This window comes from Leucoraja erinacea, chromosome 10 (assembly GCF_028641065.1).
Source record: "Leucoraja erinacea ecotype New England chromosome 10, Leri_hhj_1, whole genome shotgun sequence".
NCBI classification, from domain to species: Eukaryota; Metazoa; Chordata; class Chondrichthyes; order Rajiformes; family Rajidae; genus Leucoraja; species Leucoraja erinaceus.
This window is the reverse complement of record NC_073386.1, coordinates 24,989,655-25,011,781: the sequence shown is the minus strand read 5'-3', so window position 1 is coordinate 25,011,781 and position 22,127 is coordinate 24,989,655. Positions and strand designations below refer to the sequence as shown.

Sequence of the window (22,127 nt, the reverse complement as noted above, 5' to 3'; positions counted from 1 at the left end):
GATTTGGGCAGAGTTAATGGCCATGCGACAGAGAATAGGTTGCAGGAAAATGAATGGGGTGGGGGGATGGTTTGATCGGAGAACTGACATAGACTTGATGGTCTTAATGGCCATTTTCTACATAATTTGTGCAAAAAATATGAAAGGATATTGATTTGAAATGTTACAGTATCTGTTTATCTTTCCATTGATGGCAGTTAATTTGACTATTTCAAGTATTTTCTGTTCTGAAATCTTTGTCATCACAATCATTTGGTATTTGTAGGTTAATTAACCACCGTAAACTACCCTTGGTGGAGATGGTTGATCACTCAGATGGAAGTGATGGGAATGTTGAAGAAAATAAAATGGGAATAGTGTAGGATTTGTGTAAATGCACACTCGGTTTGATGATGGGTCAAATTTCCTGCTGTTTGATAACATGCCTCCATGACTTTACTGTTTTATCCTGACATTTAGCACACTAATACACTTTTAATGAGAGCAATATTTTCTATTTAAAATGGAATTTAATGAACACTTGAAAGAAGGGAAAATCTGTTGGGGTCAGGGCAAGGAGGTGGGTGGAAAACCATATTGCTGATGGGAGAGAAGGGCAGATAGAATCAGATGGTGAGAGGGGAACACTGAATTTTTCAATTTAAGATAATTACTGCCCCATTACTATCCCCTTCCAGCACTCTATTACACTTTCTAGCACCCCTCATCGACCTATTACCCGCCCAGTTCGCCACCATATCCTCTCCGAAGTCTGGTTCCATCTGCCTATGTCTCCATTGAATGGTTATCAACACTTCCTTCCTGACTTATCAGATTCCAGCATTTGTAGCCTTCGTGTCCCTGCTCTCTGCCCTCAACCTCTGTCTCCACCTTTAACTCCCACCCCATCCCCCCCCCCCCCCCCCCCCCCCCACCCCCCCCCCCCACTTCGCTGAATCTGCCTATCATCCCTCACTCTTCCTTGGTCTGTCTGTCACCCACTGGCACTTGCTACATCCCTCTCCTCCTCTCCACTCTCGGTTCCGATGCAGGAACTTGACCAGAAATATTAACGATTTCTTTCCCACTACAGATACTGCTCTATCTGCTGATTTCCTCCCAACTTTTTGTTCTTTGATTTTGAATGGATTTGTTCACTTTTTGGATTCTGTAGATAATATAATATCTGTTATACTTGTAATTTATTTCTTTGCTTTATACATTTTCAATTGTTATTAAAAATATGGATTGGGCAATTATGCCAGGTTTGCTTGGGCTAGACATGTGGGTTTAAACTAAATAGTGTGGGGAGGGGGGATTGACAAATTGGGAGTTTAAAGATTGAGTTAAAGGGGAAGTGAGTACAGGAAAAGTTATAAAAGACTCCCAAATTAATGGGAAGGAAAGTTCAAGGAGAGATAAGAGAGTAAGCTCAAGGTAAGGAATTGTAAGGGTAAAAAAGACCATAATGGGACATCCGCAAGCCCCCAAACAGCAGCCTGGACATAGGGTGCGTTGAATCAAGTGTTAAAATTGGCATGTCGTAAAGTTAATGCTACGGTTGTTATGGGAGATTTCAACATGCAGGGAGACTGGGAAAATCAGGTTGGTACTGGACCCCAAGAAAGAGAGTTTGTGGAGTGCCTCCATGATGGATTCTTGGAGTAGCTTGTATTGGAGCCTACCAGGAAGAAGGCAATTCTGGATTTAATGTTGTGTAATGAACTGGATTTGATAAAGGGAACTTGCGGTTAAGGAGTTATTAGGAGGTAGTGACCATAATATGGTAAGTTTTAATCTACAATTTGAGAGGGAGAAGGGTAAATTAGAGGTGTCAGTGTTTCAGTTGAACAAAGGGGACTATGGAGCCATGAGGGAGGAGTTGACGAAGGAAACCCTCGCAGGGATGACAGTGGAACAACAATGGCAGGTATTTTTGGGAATAATACAGAAGGTGCAGGATCAGTTAATTCCAAACAGGAAGAAAGATTCCAATGGGAGTAAGGGGTGCCTGTGGCTGACAAGGGAAGTCAGGGACAGTATAAAATAAAAGAGAATAAGTACAATGTAGCAAAGATGAGTGGGAAGCAAGAGGATTGGGTAATGGGTAGAAAAGATGAGGTACGAAGGTAAGCTAGCCAAGAATATAAAGGAGGATAGTAAAAGCTTCTTTGGGTATGTGAAGAGGAAAAAATTAGTTAAGACCAAAGTTGGACCCTTGAAGACTGAAAAAGGTGAATTTATTATGGGGATCAAGGAAATGGCAGATGAGTTAAACAGGTACTTTGGATCCGTCTTCACTAAGGAGGACAGAAACAATCTTCCTGATGTACTCGTGGCCAGAGGATCTGGGGTGACGGAGGAACTAAGGAACTCCACATTAGGCAGGAAATGGTGTTGGGTAGACTGATGGAGCAGAAGGCTGATAAATCCCCAGGCCTGATGGCTTGCATCCCAGGGTACTTAAGGAAGTGGGTCTAGAAACCATGGATGCATTAGTGATCATTTTCCAATGTTCTATAGATTAAGGATCTAAGAGTAGGGATTAACGCGTCCCTTTCAGAATGGCAGGCAGTGACTAGTGGGGTACCACAAGGCTCGGTGCTGGGACCGCTGCTATTTGCAATATACATCAATGATTTGGATGAAGGGATTCAAAGTAACATTGGCAAATTTGTAGATGACACAAAGCTAGGTGGCCGTGTGAACTGTGAGGAGGATGCTATGAGAATGCAGGGTGACTTGGACAGGTTGGGTGAGTGGGCAGATGCATGGCAGATGCAGTTTAATGTGGATAAATGTGAGGTTATCCACTTTGGTAGCAAGAACAGGATGGCAGATTATTATCTAAATGGTGTTTTTGGGAAAAGGGGATGTACAATGGGATCTTGGAGTCCTTGTTCATCAGTCAATGAAAGTAAGCATGTAGGTACAGCAGGCATTGAAGAAAATGAATGGCATGTTGGCCTTCATAACAAGAGAGTTGCATAAAGGAGCAAAGAGGTCCTTCTGCAGTTGTACAGGGCCCTAGTGAGATTACACCTGGAGTATTGTGTGCAGTTTTGATCCCCCTAATTTGAGGAAGGACATTCTTGCTATTGAGGGAGTGCAGCGTAGGTTTATAAGGTTAATTCCCGGATTGGTGGGACTGTCTGCTGAGAGAATGAGAGTGGCTGGGCTTGTATACTCTTGAATTTAGGATGAGAGCAGATCTTATTGAAACATATAAGATTATTAAGGGTTTGGATTCAAGATTCAAGATTCAAGATTCAAGATTCAATATATATTGGACATGCTAGAGGCAGGAAACATGTTCCTAATGTTGGGGGAGTCCAGAACCAGGGGCCACAGTTTAAGAATAAGGGGTAAGCCATTTAGAACGGAGATGAGGAAATACTTTTTCACACAGAGAGTTGTGAGTCGGTGGAATTCCCTGCCTCAGAGGGGGGTGGAGGCTGGTTCTTTGGATACTTTCAAGCAAGAGCAAGATAGGGTTCTTAAAGATAACGGAGTCTGGGAATATGGGGAGAAGGCAGGAACGGGGTACTGATTGGGGATGATCAGCCATGATCACATTGAATGGTGGTGCTGGCTTGAAGGCCTACTCCTGCACCTGTTGTCTATTGTCTAATAACTATGTTAACTTTTAATTATATTTCAGTCATCGATACCTGGTAGAAATTTTAGAAGTTGGTGGCATTTTGACTCTTCTGGAGATTCTGAGACTAAAACAGTTGCAAGAAGATGCCAAACAGGAAGCATTAAAATTACTTACAATTATCGCAAATGCAGGCCGAAAGTACAAGGAATTAATCTGTGAAAGCTATGGTAAACCATTTAAAGTAACATTGATTTTCATCTGATTCTGACTGCATCTGCCCAGTGATCAAACCTGCCATATTGTGCGATGACAGCTAATTAACGTAGATCAATGCCGTTCCCAATGTATTATCATGGGGATTGGCATGATTTTGAGCCACTAACAGCCACTGACACATCTATATTAATAAATCTGTGTTCTTGACTGCTTTTGGCTGTCTGTGCTGCGATTTCCGAGAGAACGCCGCCATCTACGGCCGTCATTTTTGACCTCCTTGCTCAGAGCCCCCCTCCGCCGCATGTGTGCCGAGGATTTTTCCCGTCGCTGAAAAATGACAGAGATATTAATGTTTTTACAAAATTCACCATTCTCTCTGCTGCCCCTGCTGGAGGGAGGAGGAGGGACTATAAAACCAGGAAGTGGTGTGCCTCAATTAATCTCTGCAAGATAGAGCTCTGTCAATTAGTCTCTGTAACTCTGAGCTCTGAATGACACTGAACAAATGTCTACATCACTGTGAGAACCCTTAATGTGGTTTGAAAATGACTATATATGGTTAGTTTGAAGTAAAAAGCACTGCCTGCAAATGGTTGTTTGGGTTTGGGTTGAAGTAAAGAGGCACTCTCTCTCTCTCTCTCTCCTTGTCTCACTGTAACCCTGTATCTCTGTTTCCCCCTCTCTCTCTCTCTATCCCTCTCTCTCTCTCTCTCTGTCTCTCTCTCTCTCTCCCTTTCTCTCTCCTCTCTCTCCCCCCTCTCTGCCGCTCTCCCTCCCTCATCTCTCTCCCTTCTCTCTCTCCCACCTCTCTCTCCACCACTCTGCCCTCTCCTCTCTCCCCATCTCTGTCGCCCCTTCTCTCTCTCCTCTCTCTCCCCCCCCCTCTCCTCTCCTCCCCTCCCCTCTCTTCCACTCTCTTCTCCCTCTCCTCCCCTCCCATCTCCTCTCCTCCTCCCCTCCACCCCATCCCATTCCATATCCCCTCCCCCTCCCCTCTCCCCCCTCTCCCCCTCCCCCCCTCCTCTCCCCCTCTCCTCTCCCCCCTCTCCTCTCTCCCCCTCTCCTCTCTCTCCCCCCCCTCTCTCTCTCTCTCCCCTCTCTCCTCTCTCCCTCTCTCTCTCCCCCCCTCTCTGAGAGAGAGAGGAGCGAAGAGGAAACTGAGGATAATCTCTCCTCCCCCGCTCCTCCCCTCTCCTCCCCTCCTCTCCTCTCCTCCCTGCCCCCCACCCTCTCCCCCTCCCCCTCACCTCACCCCACTCTCAGCACAGCCTCTCTCTCCCCCTCTCTCCCCCCCTCCCCCCCTCTCTCCTCCCCTCCTCCCCTCCCATCCCCCCCCCACCCTCCCTCCCTCCCCTAAACCTCCTCCTCTCCACACCTCCTCCTCTCCACACCCCCTACCCACTTCCCTCCACCCTCCCTCCACCCTCCCCCCTCCCTCCCCTCCCTACTCACCACCCCCTCTCTCAGCACCCCCTCTCTCTCCCCCTCACTCTCACCCCTCTCTCTCTCCTCCCCTCCTCCCCCACCTTTCCCCCCTCACCCACCCTCCCTCTTTTCCTCCCCCGCCCCCCCCTCTCCCTCTTTGCCCGCTCCCTCTCTGTGTGTGTCTCTCTCTCTGTCTCTGCCCCCTCTCTCTCTCTGCCATCACTCTCTACCCCTGCCCCCCCCCCCCCTCCCTAGATGTGACTGCAAGTTGGGGGCTATGCATCAGTATCTGAATCTGAATCTGAATCTGAATAGGGTGGTTATGGGGTAAAAGGTGCAAATTAATAATATTAATATGATATCAAGGGGGGTAATTAGCATGGGGGGGTGTGGGGTGTGGATAGTTAGTGTGTGTGACGCTGTATGCCGCCTCCCCCCGCACAACTGCACGTTGGGGGAACAGACCCAACGGGTCTGCACTTGGTCTAGTTAATAATATTTTCCGGTTTAGTGCTAATGAGGACAAAAGGTTAATATGGAAATTAACAAAACAAAATCATTGTGGTCTCACTTGTGGCATCTGGTGGAATTGTATGCTGTGTTGAAACATTGCTTAGGTGCTCCTATTATATTATAGAAAGACCTAAAGTTAAACCTCATGGACTTGAAGAATTGTGCACGATTTGCACACGTTCCCAATTAACATTACCATTGAAGGACCAATTAGGTCTTACTTTATTTAACCTTTTATTCCTGATAAAGAATGCTGGCATTTAATGCCACTCAGTTGTTTGGGCACTCGCGATGTATTAACCTAAGCCAACTGTAACCTGCATAATTCTATACTAATTAATACATGAATCAATGGTTTATTTTTAGATGATGCATAATGATGATGTGTGATGGAAGTGGATTACATGATGTGAAATAATTTTCACAATATTGATGACTGGCATATAGAAACATAGAAATTAGGTGCAGGAGTAGGCCATTCGGCCCTTCGAGCCTGCACCACCATCCAATATGATCATGGCTGATCATCCAACTCAGTATCCCGTACCTGCCTTCTCTCCATACCCCCTGATCCCCTTAGCCACAAGGGCCACATCTAACTCCCTCTTAAATATAGCCAATGAACTGGCCTCAACTACCCTCTGTGGCAGAGAGTTCCAGAGATTCACCACTCTCTGTGTGAAAAAAGTTCTTCTCATCTCGGTTTTAAAGGATTTCCCCCTTATCCTTAAGCTGTGACCCCTTGTCCTTGACTTCCCCAACATCGGGAACAATATGTCATCTCTATGCGTATTTAGTTTCATCAACAAATAGGACGATGCTCAAAACAAATCAGCCGTTGTAGATGAGTAGATCAGTTCCCAAGGCAATGAAAATTTAATGAGCTAAATTATATAGACCTTCACTATACGATTCAGGACAATTACTGGGTAGAACACCCATGACGGAGTGAAGTAAGTGGGGAAAATCAGTGTTAATTATCTTTGCAATGTTTCAATTGCATACTTCTTAACAGTCTCAAACAAAAAGAAAAGACAGATTTTTGTTTGCCATTTTCTGTCACTCTGCAAAAGGATGTTTGAGCGGCAAAATAGTTCCATTATGGCATGGCCTCACTGGTACAAATATTGCTCAATGTACGATATTCTGCAATAATGGTGGCAATAAATAATAATTTGGCATTACCTTCTACATTTTTTAAAGGTGTGAGAAATATTGCAGAATGTTTAGCAAACTCAAAATTGGAAAAAACACAAGAACAGGCTCAGATCTTGTTAGAACTATTAGCCCAAGGCAATCCAAAGTATCAGCTGCAAGTTTACAAAGGACTAATAGCATTATTGCCATGCACATCTCCTAAAGTACAACAAATGGCTCTTCAGGCATTGAGGACACTACAGGTGAGAAGCAATAATTATATGGACTTTTATGAATAATAAGGTGTAAATATCATCAACAATTTGTCCTGGGCCAATAACATTAATGCTTTGGCCTAGAAAGCACACCAATGCCTCTACTTCCTCAGAAGGCTAACAAATGTCACCATATCTCCATTGACTCTTACCAATTTCTTCAGATACATCATAGAAAGCATCTAATCCTTTTCAGATGGATTACATTTGGTACAGTAACTGCTCTGTTCGAAATCCCAAGAAACAAGGACCACTCACACATTGGTCATTCTTTCTTCTTCCCTCTCATACCAGGGTCAAAAAAGAAAAGCTTGAAAGCTTCCCATACTATGATTCAAAAACAGCTTCTTCACTGTTATTATCAGACCTGTGTGTGGACCCCTCCTATGCTAAGGGTGTGTTTCCTGATCTTTTAATTGACCTCATGTGACATTGTATTCTACACTCTATTTATTTTATGTTTTACACTACATGATATACCCAAGTATGGTATGATTTGCCTGGGTAATGTAATATATTATATTTAGGCACACAGGACAATGATAGAACAATACCAGCAAAAAATAAGAATTTTATTCACCTCCTAGAGTGTCTCAAATTGGCTTTATTTAAAAATTATGATAATCCGTATACTTTGAGATTATTTAATTTATTACTTTTTCCCTCCTTTTTTTCCCCAGGGGTTTTGTTGTTCAAGTACTTTTCAATTGCAATGACAGCTTTTGCTTCCACCATCCTTTCAGACTGTGAGTTCCTGATCCATACCACCGCCCTTTGGGTGAAAACATTTTTGTAATCTCCCCATCAATCCACCAATTAACTTAAATTGTCGGCTCCCTGGTCTTTGACTTCTATATTAAGAGAAATCAATCCTTATTATTTTCTCTATATCTTGGCTCCTTCATTTTATACACATCAATTAAGTTTCCCCTCAGCCTCCTCAGTTCCAAATAGAGCAACTCCAGCCCATCCAAACTTTCCTCGCAGCCCAAAAAAACATAAGTCGAGGCTCTTGCTGCCACTTTGGCATAAAACATATTATACTACTAGACCAAGTGCAGACCCGTTGGGTCTGTTCCCCCAACGTGCAGTTGTGGGGGGGGGAGGTGGCATGCAGCGTCACACACACTAACTATCCCCCCCCCCCCGCACTCACGCTAATTACCCCCCTTGATATTATATTAATATTATTAATTTGCTCCTTTTACCCCATAACCACCCTGTCTACTGACGGATAGCCCCCAACCTGCAGTCACATCTAGAGAGAGGAGGGGGGTTGGGGCGGGGGTAGAGAGTGAGGGCACAGAGAGAAGGGGCAGAGACAGAGAGAGAGAGACACGCACAGAGAGGGGGGAAGAGAGATCGGGGGGGTGGAGAGGGAGGAGAAGAGGGAGGGTGGGTGAGGGGGGAAAGGTGGGGGAGGAGGAGGAGAGAGAGAGGGGGTGCTGAGAGGGGGTGAGGGTGAGAGGTGGGGAGTAGGGAGGGGGGGGAGGGAGGGGGAGGGTGGAGGGAAGTGGGTAGGGGGTGTGGAGGGGAGGAGGGGTTTAGGGGGGGGGGAGGGAGGGAGGGAGGGAGGAGGGGGGGAGGGGATGGAGGGGAGAGGAGAGGGGGGGTTAGAGAGAGGAGAGGGGGGTAGGGAGAGAGGAGGGGGTAGGAGGGGAGGGGGGTTTAGGGGAGGGATGGGGGGAGGGGAGAGAGGGGTAAGAGAGGAGAGGGGAGAGAGGGGGGAGATGAGAGGGGGGGAGAGGAGAGAGGGGGGGTTAGAGGGAGAGAGGAGAGGAGAGAGGGGTAGGGAGAGGAGGGGGAGAGGAGGGGTTAGGGAGGGGGGGAGAGGAGAGGGGGGGGGTAGGAGAGAGAGGGGGAGAGAGGGGGAGACCGAGAGGAGAGAGAGAGATGGAGGGAGAGAGGGGGTGGGAGAGGGGGAGGGAGAGAGGGAGGGAGATAGGGGGAGAGAGAGGGGGAGAGAGAGGAGGGAGAGAGAGAGAGAGAGAGAGGGGGGAGAGGAGAGGGGGGGTTAGAGAGAGGAGGGAAGAGTGAGGGTGGGAGAGAGAGAGAGGGAGAGAGACAGGGGGGAGACAAGAGGAAGAGAGAAAGAGAGAGGGATAGGGAGAGAGAGAGGTGGGGAGAGAGAGGAGGGGAGGGAGAGAGAGAGATTGCCTTTTTACTTCAACCCAAACCCAAACAACCATTTGCAGGCAGTGCTTTTTTACTTCAAACTAACCATATATTCATTTTCAAACCACATTAAGGGTACTCACAGTAATGTAGACATTTGTTCAGTTTCATTCAGAGCTCAGAGTGACAGAGACTAATTGACAGAGCTCCATCTTGCAGAGACTAATTGAGGCACTCCACTTCTGGGTAGGTGGCGGCGTTCTCTCGGAAATCGCAGCACAGACGGCCAAAAGCAGTCAAGAACAGAGATTTAGTAATATAGATATTAACCTTGTATCTTAACTATATGTTACAATTTTTGTTTTGCTTAGAGTATTGTGAAGATCGTACATCCTTGTATTGTCGATCCTCTTTTGAACATACTAAGAACAATACATTATGAAGTCCAATATGAAGGTAAAATACTGTTGATCTGAAAAAAGAATCATTGGCTAATAATTGAATGGGTTACCATTTGAACTATATTTATCTTTCTTTAGTTTCTGTTTGTAGCTTCCATGTAACAAGAATGAACATTTTCAGGTTCTTAAACGTATTGTTTGACCCATTGAGTTCTTGCAGCATTCTGTTTCTTGTTCCAGATTCCAACGTCTGCTCTCTCTTTTGTCTGAATACTACTTGATATCAGGTGAATGGCAAGAACAAGGCAGCACTCTGCAAATTATCTATTTTCCTCTTTTTTTCAAGAGTTGAGTCATAGTCATACAGTGCGGAAACAGGCCCGTCGGCCCAACTCGCCCACACCAGCCAACAATGCCCCAGCTACCCTAGTCCCATTTGCCTGTGCTTGGTCCATAACCCTCAAAACCTGTCCTATCCATGTACCTGTCCAACTGTTTCTTAAACGATGGGAAAGTCCAAGTCTCAACTACCTTCTCCGGCAGCTAATTCCATACACCCACCACCCTCTGTGTGAAAAAGTCACCCCTCGGATTCCTGTTAAATATTTTCCCATTCACCTTGAACCTATGTCCTCTGTTCCTCGATTCCCCTACTCTGGGTAAAAGACTCTGTGAACCTGATCTATTGCTCTCATGATTTTGTACACCTCTATAAGATCTCCCCTCATCGTCCTACGTTCCATGGAATAGAGACCCAGCCTACTCAACCTCTCCCTATAGCTCACAATCTCTAGGCCTGGAAACATCCTCGTAAATCTTCTCTGAACCCTTTCAAGCTTGACAATATCTTTCCTACAACATGGTGCCCAGAACTGAACATAACATTCTAAATGCGGTCTCACCAATGTCTTATACAACTGCAACATGACCTCCCAATTTCTATACTCAATACTCTGACTGATGAAGGCCACAGTGCCAAAAGCCTTTTTGGCCACCTTATCTATCAGTGACTCAACCTTCAAGAAAACATGCACTTGTACTCCGAGATCCCTGCCCTACAACACTACCCAGAGGCCTACAATATACTGTATAGGTCCTGCCCTTCGACATCCCAAAATGCAACACCTCAAACTTCTCTGTATTAAATTCCATCAACCATTCCTCCGCCCACCTGGCCAATCAATCCAGATCCTGCTGCAATTGTTCACAACCATCTTCACTATCTGCAAAATCACTAACTTTTGTATCATCCGCAAACTTGCTAATCTTGCCCTGTAGGTTCTCATCCAAATCATTGATGTAGATATGGGGTCTCCAAACTATGGCCCGTGGGCCACATCTGGCACACCACGACATTTCATCCTGTTCGCAACAAGCTCTTAATACGTTCCGTGCAGCGGGCTATTTAGTGGGTTCTGTGGTATCGCAACTTTAGAGATACAGCGTGGAAACAGGCCTTTTGGGCCATCGAAGCGATGCCCTTACGCACTAGCACTAGCCTACACACACTCAGAACAAACTCAATTAACGTGGAGTGTAGGTGGAAACCAGAGCACCCAGAGAAAACCCACGCAGGTACAAACTCCGTACAGACAGCACCCGTAGTCAGGATGGAACCTGGGACTAGGGCGCTGTGAGGCAGCGACTCTACCACTGCACCACCGTGCCATTGCTCCTGTGTTGCAAAGGCAAGTTGTGTGGGATGGTAACATGGGGTAGCGAGGAGGAGGGGGTGGAGGGAGGAAGCTAGTTGGCGGCAGGGTCGGCAAGGGTCGGTGTGTCGTGGTCTCCCCCCATGAGGTTGACCCGTGAACAGCTCCCGCTCTGGGGAGCCACACTGACCTGGACACTTTGACCGGGTCTCTGCCAACGCGTGACGGTGCGGCCAGGGGAATCCTCCTCTCCCTCGCTCTCGCTCTTTCTTGTGTGAGTTTGTGTCTGTCTGTCTGTCGGTGTGTGTGAATCTGTGTTTGTGTGTCAGTGTGCGGGTCTTTGTGTCTGTGTGTGTTTCGCTATGTGGGAGTCCACGTGTGCGTGTGCGTTTCTGTGTGTGTCAGTGTCAGAGTGTGTGTGTGTGTGTGTGTGTGTGTGTGTGTGTCAGTGTGTGTCAGTGTGTGTGTGTGTGTGTGTTAGTGTGTGTGTGTCAGTGTGTGTGCGTGTGACCGTGTGTGTTAGTGTGTGTGTGTGTGTCAGTGTGCGTGACATTTCTTAATTTTTTCCTACGGCCCGCAAAAATGTGCCAAATATATAATGTGGCCCTCATGCTGAAAAGTTTGGAGGCCCCTGATGTAGGTGACAAACAGTAACGGGCCCAGCACTGAACCCTATGGCACACCATTAGTCACAGGCCTCCATTCTGAGAAGCAACCTTCCACCATCACCCTCTGCTTCCTTCCATGGAGCCAATTTGCTATCCATTCAGCCATCTCTCCTTGGATCCCATGAGATCTAAACTTCCAGAGCAGCCTACCATGCGGCACCTTGTCGAATGCCTTACTAAAGTCAATGTACACAACATCTACAGCTTTGCCTTCATCAACCTTTTTGCTCACGTCTTCAAAAAAATCAATCAGATTTGTGAGACACGACCTCCCATGTACAAAACCATGCTGACTGTCCCTAATCAGCCCTTGCCCATCCAAATGCCTCTATATCCTATCCCTCAGAATCCTCTTCAGTAACTTACCAACTACAGATGTTAAGGCCTATGGTTCCCATCATTTTACCTACAGCCCTTCTTGAAAAGAGGCACAACATTTACCACTCTCCATTCCTCTGGCACCTCTCCTGTATTTAAGAACAACTCATAAATTTCAACCAGGGCTCCCATAATTTCTTCTCTAGTTTCCCGCAATGTCCTTGATATATCTGTTCAGGCCCCGGAGATTTGTCTACCTCCAAACACGACAGTACCTTCAGTATTTCCTCGACGGTAACCCTGATTGCTCTCATGACACTTCCAGTGACTGCTCCAATTTCTTCTTTCTCCACGGTAAATACAGAGGAGAGATACTCATTGAGGACCTTGCCCATCTCCTGTGGCTCCACACAGAGGTGACTCTCTCTCTAGTTACCTTTTTCCCCCATATGTATTTATAAAATCTTTTGGGATTGTCTTTTATGCTACCTGCCAGAGCTATCTCCTGGCCCCTTTTTGCCCTTCTGATCTCCTTTTTTCAGTTTGCTCCTTAGTTCCCGAAACTCCTCCAGGATACACTTGATCCCAGTTGCCTAAACCTGTCTCATGCATCTTTCTTGTTTTTGACCAACGTCTCAATTTCCCTCGTCAGCCAAGCTTCCTTACGTTTGCCTGCTATGCCTTTCACTAAAACAGGGAAAAAAGAGACCACTGTTGTTCCAGCTGTCTCGAGAATTGGGAATATAATCCATGCAACTTGTAAATTGGACAGAAATAAATGGCTGCATTTTGTCAATGTTAAGATGGTCACTTTTTGCTATTTAGTATAAAACCTGTAGCCGTTTAATCTTATCAAAATTCTAATGAAATTAAAATCAAACTCGCTGCACTTTTTATCTATTTTATGCAGCCTGTATGGTCCCAAAGGTTGTTTTTTTAAAATATTAGTACTCTATATTATCATGGCTTCCTAATGTTTCAGATCCTGATTTCCAGAATGGAATGAGAATTAAAAATTAAACCCAAAGAAAAACTATATTATTCCACTCATAGATCAACAAAACATTCAAATATGTTATTGTGCTATTTTAGCGGCGCCTGCTAGCGCACGCAGATATCGAACCCGGCGTTCGGAAGCTGCGGTCACGTGACTCGGGAGGGGCTGCTTGTTTCGCGCGGTTTTTCACTTGCGCGCGTTAGTTCAGCGCTGACCACCGTTGTGGGCAGACGTGTCTGGAGAACCTGTATACTAGATATCGAACTTTTGAATAAAGATCTGTTGAAAACTCCAGTAGTCGTTTCTCAGACCACTAAATTATAATAATTTATGTTCTTTAGTAATTGAATTCATCAAGGTACTCCTGAATTATAAAGTACGACAAGCTTTGCTTGAAGGACTAGTTGCACGTCTAACTCCATCAACGGAGAATCAACCCAAAATTCTTCACGGTAAGAATGATCTAAACTGCCTCTGTAACGCTACAGAATCAAATCATATCTCATTAACAGTTGGTCAATTTTTTTTCTTTCATTGAAAAAACATCCAGTAAATTGGCCTCCACTGCCTTCTGTGGCAGAGAATTCCACAGATTCACAACTCTTTGGGTGAAAATGTTTGTCCTCATCTCAGTCTGAAATGGCCTATTATTAAACTGTGACCCCTGGTTCTGGACCCCCCACAACATCGGGAACATTTTCCCTGTATCTAGCCTGTCCAATTCTTTAAGAAGTTTATAAGTTTCTCTAAGATCCACTCATCCTTCTAAATTCCATTGAATACAAGCACAATCGACCCATTCTTTCATCATATGTCATTCCCGCCACCTGGTGAATCTACGCTGCACTCCCCCCATAGCAATAACGTCCTTCCTCAAATCGGGACCAAAATTGTATGCAATACTTCAGATGCAGTCTCACCAGGACCCTGTACAACTGCAGTAGGACCTCCTTGCTCCTAAACTCAAATCTTCTCGCAATGAAGGCCAACATGCAATTAGCTTTCTTCACTGCCTGCTGTACTTGCATGCTTACTTTCAGTGACTGATGTACTAGGACGCGCAGATTTGTGTCATCCACAAACTTGGAGGTGTTACATTTAATTCCATTAAATCGTTAATATATATTGTAAATAACTGGGGTCCCAGCACTGAGCCGTGGCATCCCACCAGTCATTGCAAGCCATTCTGAAAAGGACCCATTAATTCCTACTTTGCTTCCCGTCTGCCAACCAGTTCTCTATCCATGTCAATACCCTACCACCAATACTGTCACTGCATTCCAAACGCTCTGCTATTACATCTTTAATAATCGACTCAAGCATCTTCCCCATTACCGATGTAAGGCTAACTGGTCTAATATTTCCTGTTTTCTCTCTCCCTTCTTTCTTAAAAAGTGGAGTTACACAAACTACCCTCCAGTCCACAGGAACTAATCCAGAGTCTATAGAACATTGGAAAATTATCACCAATGCATCCATGGTTTCTAGGGCCACCTCCTTGAGTATACTGGGATGTAGACCATCAGGCCCTAGAGATTTATTTACCTTCAGTCCCTACAGTTTACCTAACACCATTTCCCGACTAATGTGGATTCCCTTCAGTTCCACTTAGTGCTGGAATTGCATCCTATGAAATCTTGTCAGTTGGCAAGACGTAAAACTGATGTGAGGCAAAGGCTACTGCACTCAGTTAAAAAGTTGGCATGACTATTGGCATGGCTCAACATGAGTAGTATATTTTATTTAATCCTAGGACATTCCAGTTTAAGTGTCCCAATTTCATAGATGTGTTACCATACTCAATTTGAAACCATCTCAATATAAAATATTCATAGAATTGGTTTGGTGAATGTTTGAAACAAGCTGTAAACGGGAGTGAAAATTCCTGAATATTTGTTGATGCAAATGCAAACTTCTCTCTTGGATCTCTTCTATGTTACAATGTCACCAGAGTTACAAGTCATTGCATAGATAACAAAATGCAGCACAATCTGACTTCAACAAGCATTTGTAAGTGTAAATATTAGGAGGGATGCTGTACACTTTAGCAACTTTTAAACTGCTGATAAACTCAAACTTTTGACCATGAATAAGTTTCTTGATTTAATGGTTGGACATCAAACATTCCTCACTTGGCCAAAAAGGGTGGATATATTATAATCAAAATAGAAGGCTGCATTGATCAAATTGTCGCTGGCGTGCTATTTAGATTATACATAAAGAAGGCTTAGAGAGAGGGGGTGTCAAAGTTTGTTTCTTAAAAAGCAGATAGCAACAAAAAACTGTTAAAGGTAAACCACGGCAATCTTTAATTGATTCGTCAGACGGAAGTGGAAAAGATCTACAATGAGCACAAAACGTTGCTCAGTGCTTCTCGGGCTCTACTCGCAGAACTAAGGAAAGTTAGCACAGTTATACATTTTTCTTATCAGTAAAACACTCCTACCAAGTCTGAATATGGCATGACTGAAAGTTTCTATAGCCTTTCAGAGTATAGGAAAAATGGGTCCAAATCAAGCTCATCTAATAACAAGTTACTACTAATTTGTGGAGCATTAACTATTGTTTTCAATCTTGGCTTCTTTATGGCTTTGAAAAGAAGCACATGTTATTACGCAGGCTGCCATCTTAATGTCTTTATTGAAAAGACAACCTGTCCTCCATATAATTTACAAAGTCATTCAGACTTGGCACCGAGCCATTCTTTTGTTTTACTAGACCATGCTTTTGTAGAAGAATGACTCCATTTTAGATTTGACTATTAGATTTGACTATTAGTTCTTTCAGGGGCATTTTGGAAATAAATATTGATAGAATCCTGAGTGGTAGGCATGGTTAATTTTGTCCAAAATCATCTAGAATTTACAATTACATAATATTTGGAGTTAAGGTGTAATTTGCAAGGGAACTGCACAGAATAGACCACCAGAGAAAGGAAGACATGCCAGGTGTTACAACTAAAGTTTAAGGTATGTTCAATGCAGAATACACAATTCTTATTGGAGTAGAACTATTTTGAATATTTTTATTTATCTTTGGAAACCTTATGTGACATTTTATGGTGTTGAATTAGATTTTCAATAAACCTTTTAAGAGTTCTGGGACATGTTGTTTTATGTTTACCCACTTAGACAATTTTCAAGCCGAACACAGAAGAAACTTTGATTCCTCTATAAACATTTAAGCCACCCATTTATTTGTTACTTTCATTACTTATTCAAAAATAATTCAGCAATGCCACTTCTATCCCAATGGCTTTAAACCTACCCATCTTTCATCTGAGTTAATTGTTCAATCTTATGTTCATTTTGTTACATTTGACACATTTGAGGTTTGTAAATGGTGGGATTTAGTAAGCTGGCCAGGATAGCATTGCACTTGTTAATTCAAGGTGGCAGAAGTAAGGATGAGGGATTCTCCAACAAAATGAGTAAAGGAGGTGTGGAAATGTACATTGCAAAGGCAGAACCAGGAATATTTTTTGATGGAAATGGAAAAGAATGCGGGGAGGTGTTCAGTATATATGTGATGTTGACAACATGAAATGTGCGGAAGTAATAGATGTAGTGGGACTTGTGTACCAATGATTTTGGAGGTAGAAAAAAAGGCATAATTTGCCTATGATGTGTAAGAGTAGAATCAAATGATTAGCCTAGTTAACAGAGGAACTGGACAAGGGTGATGTGGTCATCTGTCACCAAATTATGCAACGTGTATTATGAAAACTATGCTTGCATTAATAAGGAATGCTTACATTAATAGGAAATATACATTGGGAATTTGATAAGTACTATTTCAATGCTATGTTAAAGACTGAAATCTAAGAGGACACATTTGCAGGAATAATACCCAAAACCACTCAAATGCAGACTATCATACAACAAGTGCCACCATCCAGGTTTGTGTAAACATCTACGTGCAACAGAAGAATTCACTGGGAACTTCGATACATTCCTTGCCCAATTAAATAGTAGCTCGTAGGCCCCCCTCGATCATGACTGACCATGGGTGATGCATCCTAGTTGTTGGCTGCTTGCTCCAAACCTCGGCTAGAACAGCATCGCTTGTGGCTGAAGAAAGGTGCAGGTTTGCAGGTGATCGGATGCAAGCCTGGGTGGAGGATATGGAGGACATGTTGTTGCCCATGCAGCACGTCCCCCCTCTTCACGTCGCTGATCGATCCAAAGGAACAGCAGGGCCGTTACAGTTTGGCACCAGCGCCGTCGCAGGAGCTGCCAGAGTGAGGTTGGAGACAACGATGAACTGCCTTAGGGGCTCCGGCTCCGGATTTTTTTGAGGTTTACTCCTGGAGCCTTTTCCATGACTGGACATGGCCACAAATCAGTGGAGGTTTTAAATCAGAGTTTCCCCTCTCCCAGATGGACTGCCTTCCCAGGCTAACGAGCCCCATCTGCCTGAGACTCGTGGGGGCGGGAGCGTCTACCTTCCCGTGCAGGTCTATAGCATCTGCTCAGTACACAGATAGTACACAGATTAATTATATTCCCCTACTAAGATCCACTACATCAATGAAAACCAGATGTTAAATCTGGGATCTGCGAGTTGTTATAGCTTTCTTTCAGTTGAGTCAGTTGGATCAAAATTCATTGATAGCTATCTGCCAGTTTTAGACAACTGTTGGTGCAGTGCCACTTCAAATACTTGCAGTGTATAGCTCGTGTATTTGATTTATTTCACGTTATAAATTCTGTGCATTATGAGTACCAATATGTACATTTTTCTGTTATTAAATAAATGTATCAACATTTTTCGGAGACAATGGTATTGTTTTGCATTTAGATGAACCCACATCAAACCTTGCAGAATCCTCACCATTGTATGTACAACAAGCAGCAGCAGCAAAGGTTATAGGGTAAGTCCTATGACAACTTATTTTATCTAAGACAAAATCCTGGTGGATTTCTACATTTCTTTAAACTGAACGACAACTGAGATACTAACGGAATTTTGGGGGCATAGGAAGATCTCCTGAGGCATTATGCTCAGTTAATGGAAGCTACTATTTGATAACACTTGGAATGTTTAAGTAGCGTTGTAACTAACATCTTGACGTAAGATTCTGACTGCAATTTTACACTTAGATTAAAATCTTATTCAGAAATTTACCAATGACTATTACTGAAAAATAAAATGGACAGTAACTTTTCAAATAGCTATGAGATATTCAATTAAAAAATATTGCTATTAGGTCTTCCTATTTAATTTTTTTACAAAGTTTCAATTGTAAATCTTGACATGAAAAGTTTTGTTTCACAGAAAATAAGTTATCGGACCAGATAAGTACACCAATAACTACCAACTGATCAAGAATCCAAGGGATGATTCATTATTTTGCATATACAAATAATGCATAGTAAAAGTTAATGGGCACAGTATATATTTTAATTAATTTACTATGAGAAGCACAGTGGTAAATGGTTACATCATAGATTACTCTGTGGGGAACTTTCTTTTAAATTCACTCAGGTTACCAAATAAGTCAGTTACCCAAGCAATTTGTAAAATAGACAAGACGTTTTACTCAGAGTCAAGGGTCTTCTCTCTTTGAATTTTATCACATCCTATAATTCACAGTAACAGTTCCTTTTCATCAAACATAGCTACATTTATTAACAGAAGAAGTTGCAGAAATAGAACATGTTTAATTTTACATTTGTGAAGTGAAATTTGTGAACAAGTGTGACAGGGCACCAGACCGGCAATAAATTGATAAAATTGATACAATCATAGATTGAATGACACAGTATAAAGTAGTATGGTTAGATTAGGAAATGCTCTTTTAATGTTATGGTTCAGCTATTTATTGTCTGTGTAGGTCTGTATATGATTTCAAATGCATGATTACAGTCACTAGAGTGTACTATTGCTCAGCATTGACATCCGGATAAGGACTTTTTATATTTATTATATTACCAGAGTTTATGATTGACTTACTTTCTCTTTGCCTTCCACAGTATAATCATCAAAGACTCCACTGAGATAGCTGAGGAAATGTTGCAGCTTAGAGTGGTACATAACCTCATGATTGTCATGGGAAACCTGGAATATGCTAGCAGCCAAAAACAAGCTTGCTTAACATTGGAAGTAAGCATTTATGAGAGTGTATGTTCATTGCTGTGCTGTTGGCAGAATGATTATCGGAAATGTGAAATCCTAAGAAGCAAGTTAATGCTGGCCAAAGACCACTACGACCATTGTGAAATCAGTGGAGGGTTAGTGTAGTCACAAGGGGACAGCAGATGCTAGTTTACAAAAAAAACGGAGTAACTCGGTGAGTCAAGTAGCGTTTCTGAAGGATATGGATTGGTGACATTTTGGGTTGGGGTCCTTTTTCAGACTGATTGTAGTAGGTGACGTAGATGTTGTAGGTGAAGGTGAGCATGTGGAAGAGAAGGGGGTAAAAATGGAGGTGGTAGTTGTTACTTAAAATTGGAGAATTTAGTGTTCATTCCATTGGGTTGTAAGATACCCAAGCGGAATATGAGGTGCTGTTCCTCCAGTTTGCACGTGGCCTCACTGGCACTGGAGGAGGCCCAGGATAGAAAGGTCAGTATGGGAATTGGAAGGGGAGTTAAAACGACCTGATCAATCCACGTTCTAGTAATTGTACAGGAACGTATTCATTCATGGTAAAAATATGTATTTTGGATTCCACAGTAATGTTTGACCTCGCATTTAAAAAAAAATAAAGAATTCAAAGGATGCTAGAATCCATATAGTAGCATTTTCAGGAATTGACAGCAAAGGCATTTTCAGGATTTGACAGCAAAGGCAAAGACAAATCTAGATTTGGAAACCATTAAATAATACCATTATCCCAGTTTCCAGAAAATCATAAATTCAGATTCAAAATGTAGTGCTTTGGTCACCACTGAATTGCTCATTTAAAGAATGAAAGTCAAGTCAAGTCACTTTTATTTCTATAGCACATTTAAAAAACAACTCTTGTTGGCCAAAGTGCTTTACATTGGTGGAGGTACTAACGTTATACAACAGTGGTTCATAGATTAAGTACATACATAAATACATACATATAGCCCTCCATCAGAGGACGTCAAGAAAGACTTGAGAGTAAAGATGAGTTTTAAGTCTTGACTTAAAGGAGTCGATGGAGGGGGCAGTTCTGATGGGAAGAGGGATGCTGTTCCACAGTCTAGGAGCTGCAACCGCAAAGGCACGGTCGGCCCTGAGCTTATGCCTAGACCACGGGATGTTCAGTAACTCCAAGTCGGCTGATCTGAGGGACCTGAAGGTGGTGTGGTGGGTAAGCAGACTTTTGATATAGGTGGGGGCAAGCCCGTTAAGGGCTTTGTAGACATTAAGAAGGATCTTGAAATGTATTTGGAACCGTACAGGGAGCCAGTGGAGAGAGGCCAGAATCGGGGTGATGTGGTCCCTTTTTCAGGTGCCCGTCAGGAGTCTCGCTGCGGCGTTTTGGACCAGTTGCAGGCGGGACAGGGAAGATTGGCTGATGCCAGTCTAAAGGGAGTTGCAGTAGGGCAGGAGGAGATAAATGTGTGGTTTTCGAGGTCATCAAACTGGAGGAATTGTTTTATTTTAGCTATCGTCCAAAGGTGGAAAAAGCTAGCTTTTACCACGACATTGATTTGTTTGTCAAATTTCAATGCTGAGTCAAATGTCATGCCAAGGTTTTTGACGTGAGGTTTGAGTAATGGGGTAAGGCTTCCAAGGCTGCCTGCTATCATTTTGATTGATTCCGAGGGGCCGAGAAGGATGACCTCAGACTTACTCTCATTTAGTTGGAGGAAGTTCTGGGTCATCCAACACTTTATATCCTCGATGCAGTGGATAAGGTTAAGTAGATTTGATTGGTTTTTGGGCTTCAGGGGGAGATAGAGTTGTGTATCGTCTGCATAGCAATGGAAGGAAATGCCGTGCCTTTGAATGACTTGGCCTAACGGGAACAAATGGCAGATGAGTTGAACAGGTACTTTGGATCTGACTTCACTAAGGAGGACACAAACAATCTTCCTGATATAGTAGTGGCCAGAGGATCTGGGGTGACAGAGGAACTGAAGGAAATCCACATTTGGCAGATGGTGTTGGATAGACTGATGGGACTGAAGGCTGATAAATCCTTAGGGCCTGATGGTCTGCATCCCAAGTGTCTCTAGAAATCGTGGATGCATTGGTGATAATTTTCCAATGTTCTATAGACTCAGGATCAGTTCCTGTGGATTGGAGGGTAGCCAATGTTATCCCACTTTTTTAAGAAAGGCGGGAGAGAGAAAACAGGGAATTATAGACCAGTTAGCCTGACATCGGTGGTGGGGAAGATGCTGGAGTCAATTATAAAAGATGAGATAGCTGCACATTTGGATAGCAGTAACAGGATCGGTCCGAGTCAGCATGGATTTACGAACGGGAAATCATGCTTGACTAATCTTCTGGAATTTTTGAAGATGTAACTAGGAAAATGGACAAGGGAGAGCCAGTGGATGTAGTGTACCTGGACTTCCAGAAAGCATTTGATAAGGTCCCACATAGGAGATTAGTGGGCAAAATTAGGGCACATGGTATTGGGGGTAGAGTGCCGACATGGATAGAGAAGTGGTTGGCAGACAGGAAACAAAGAGTAGGGATTAACGGGTCCCTTTCAGAATGGCAGGCAGTGACTAGTGGGATACCGCAAGGCTCTGTGGGACAGTAGCTATTTACAATATACATCAATGATTTGGATGAAGGGATTCAAAGTAACATTAACAAATTTGCAGATGACACAAAGCTGGTGGCAGTGTGAATTTTGAGGAGGATGCTATGAGAATGCAGGGTGACTTGGACAGGTTGG

At 43.5% G+C, this 22,127-nt stretch overlaps 1 protein-coding gene across 2 annotated transcripts in view; it reads left to right on the top strand.

Annotated features, from left to right (window-relative positions):
• armh1 (armadillo like helical domain containing 1) overlaps positions 1-22,127 on the top strand; it is a 34,199-nt gene that overhangs the window by 7,192 nt on the left and 4,880 nt on the right. For both annotated transcript variants that reach the window (XM_055641732.1, XM_055641731.1), the window contains exons 4-9: positions 3,641-3,807; positions 6,938-7,134; positions 9,633-9,717; positions 13,639-13,749; positions 18,098-18,170; positions 19,273-19,402. In XM_055641732.1, the coding sequence (XP_055497707.1) occupies positions 3,641-3,807; positions 6,938-7,134; positions 9,633-9,717; positions 13,639-13,749; positions 18,098-18,170; positions 19,273-19,402 (763 nt within the window). The remainder of the gene's footprint in view (positions 1-3,640; positions 3,808-6,937; positions 7,135-9,632; positions 9,718-13,638; positions 13,750-18,097; positions 18,171-19,272; positions 19,403-22,127) is intronic.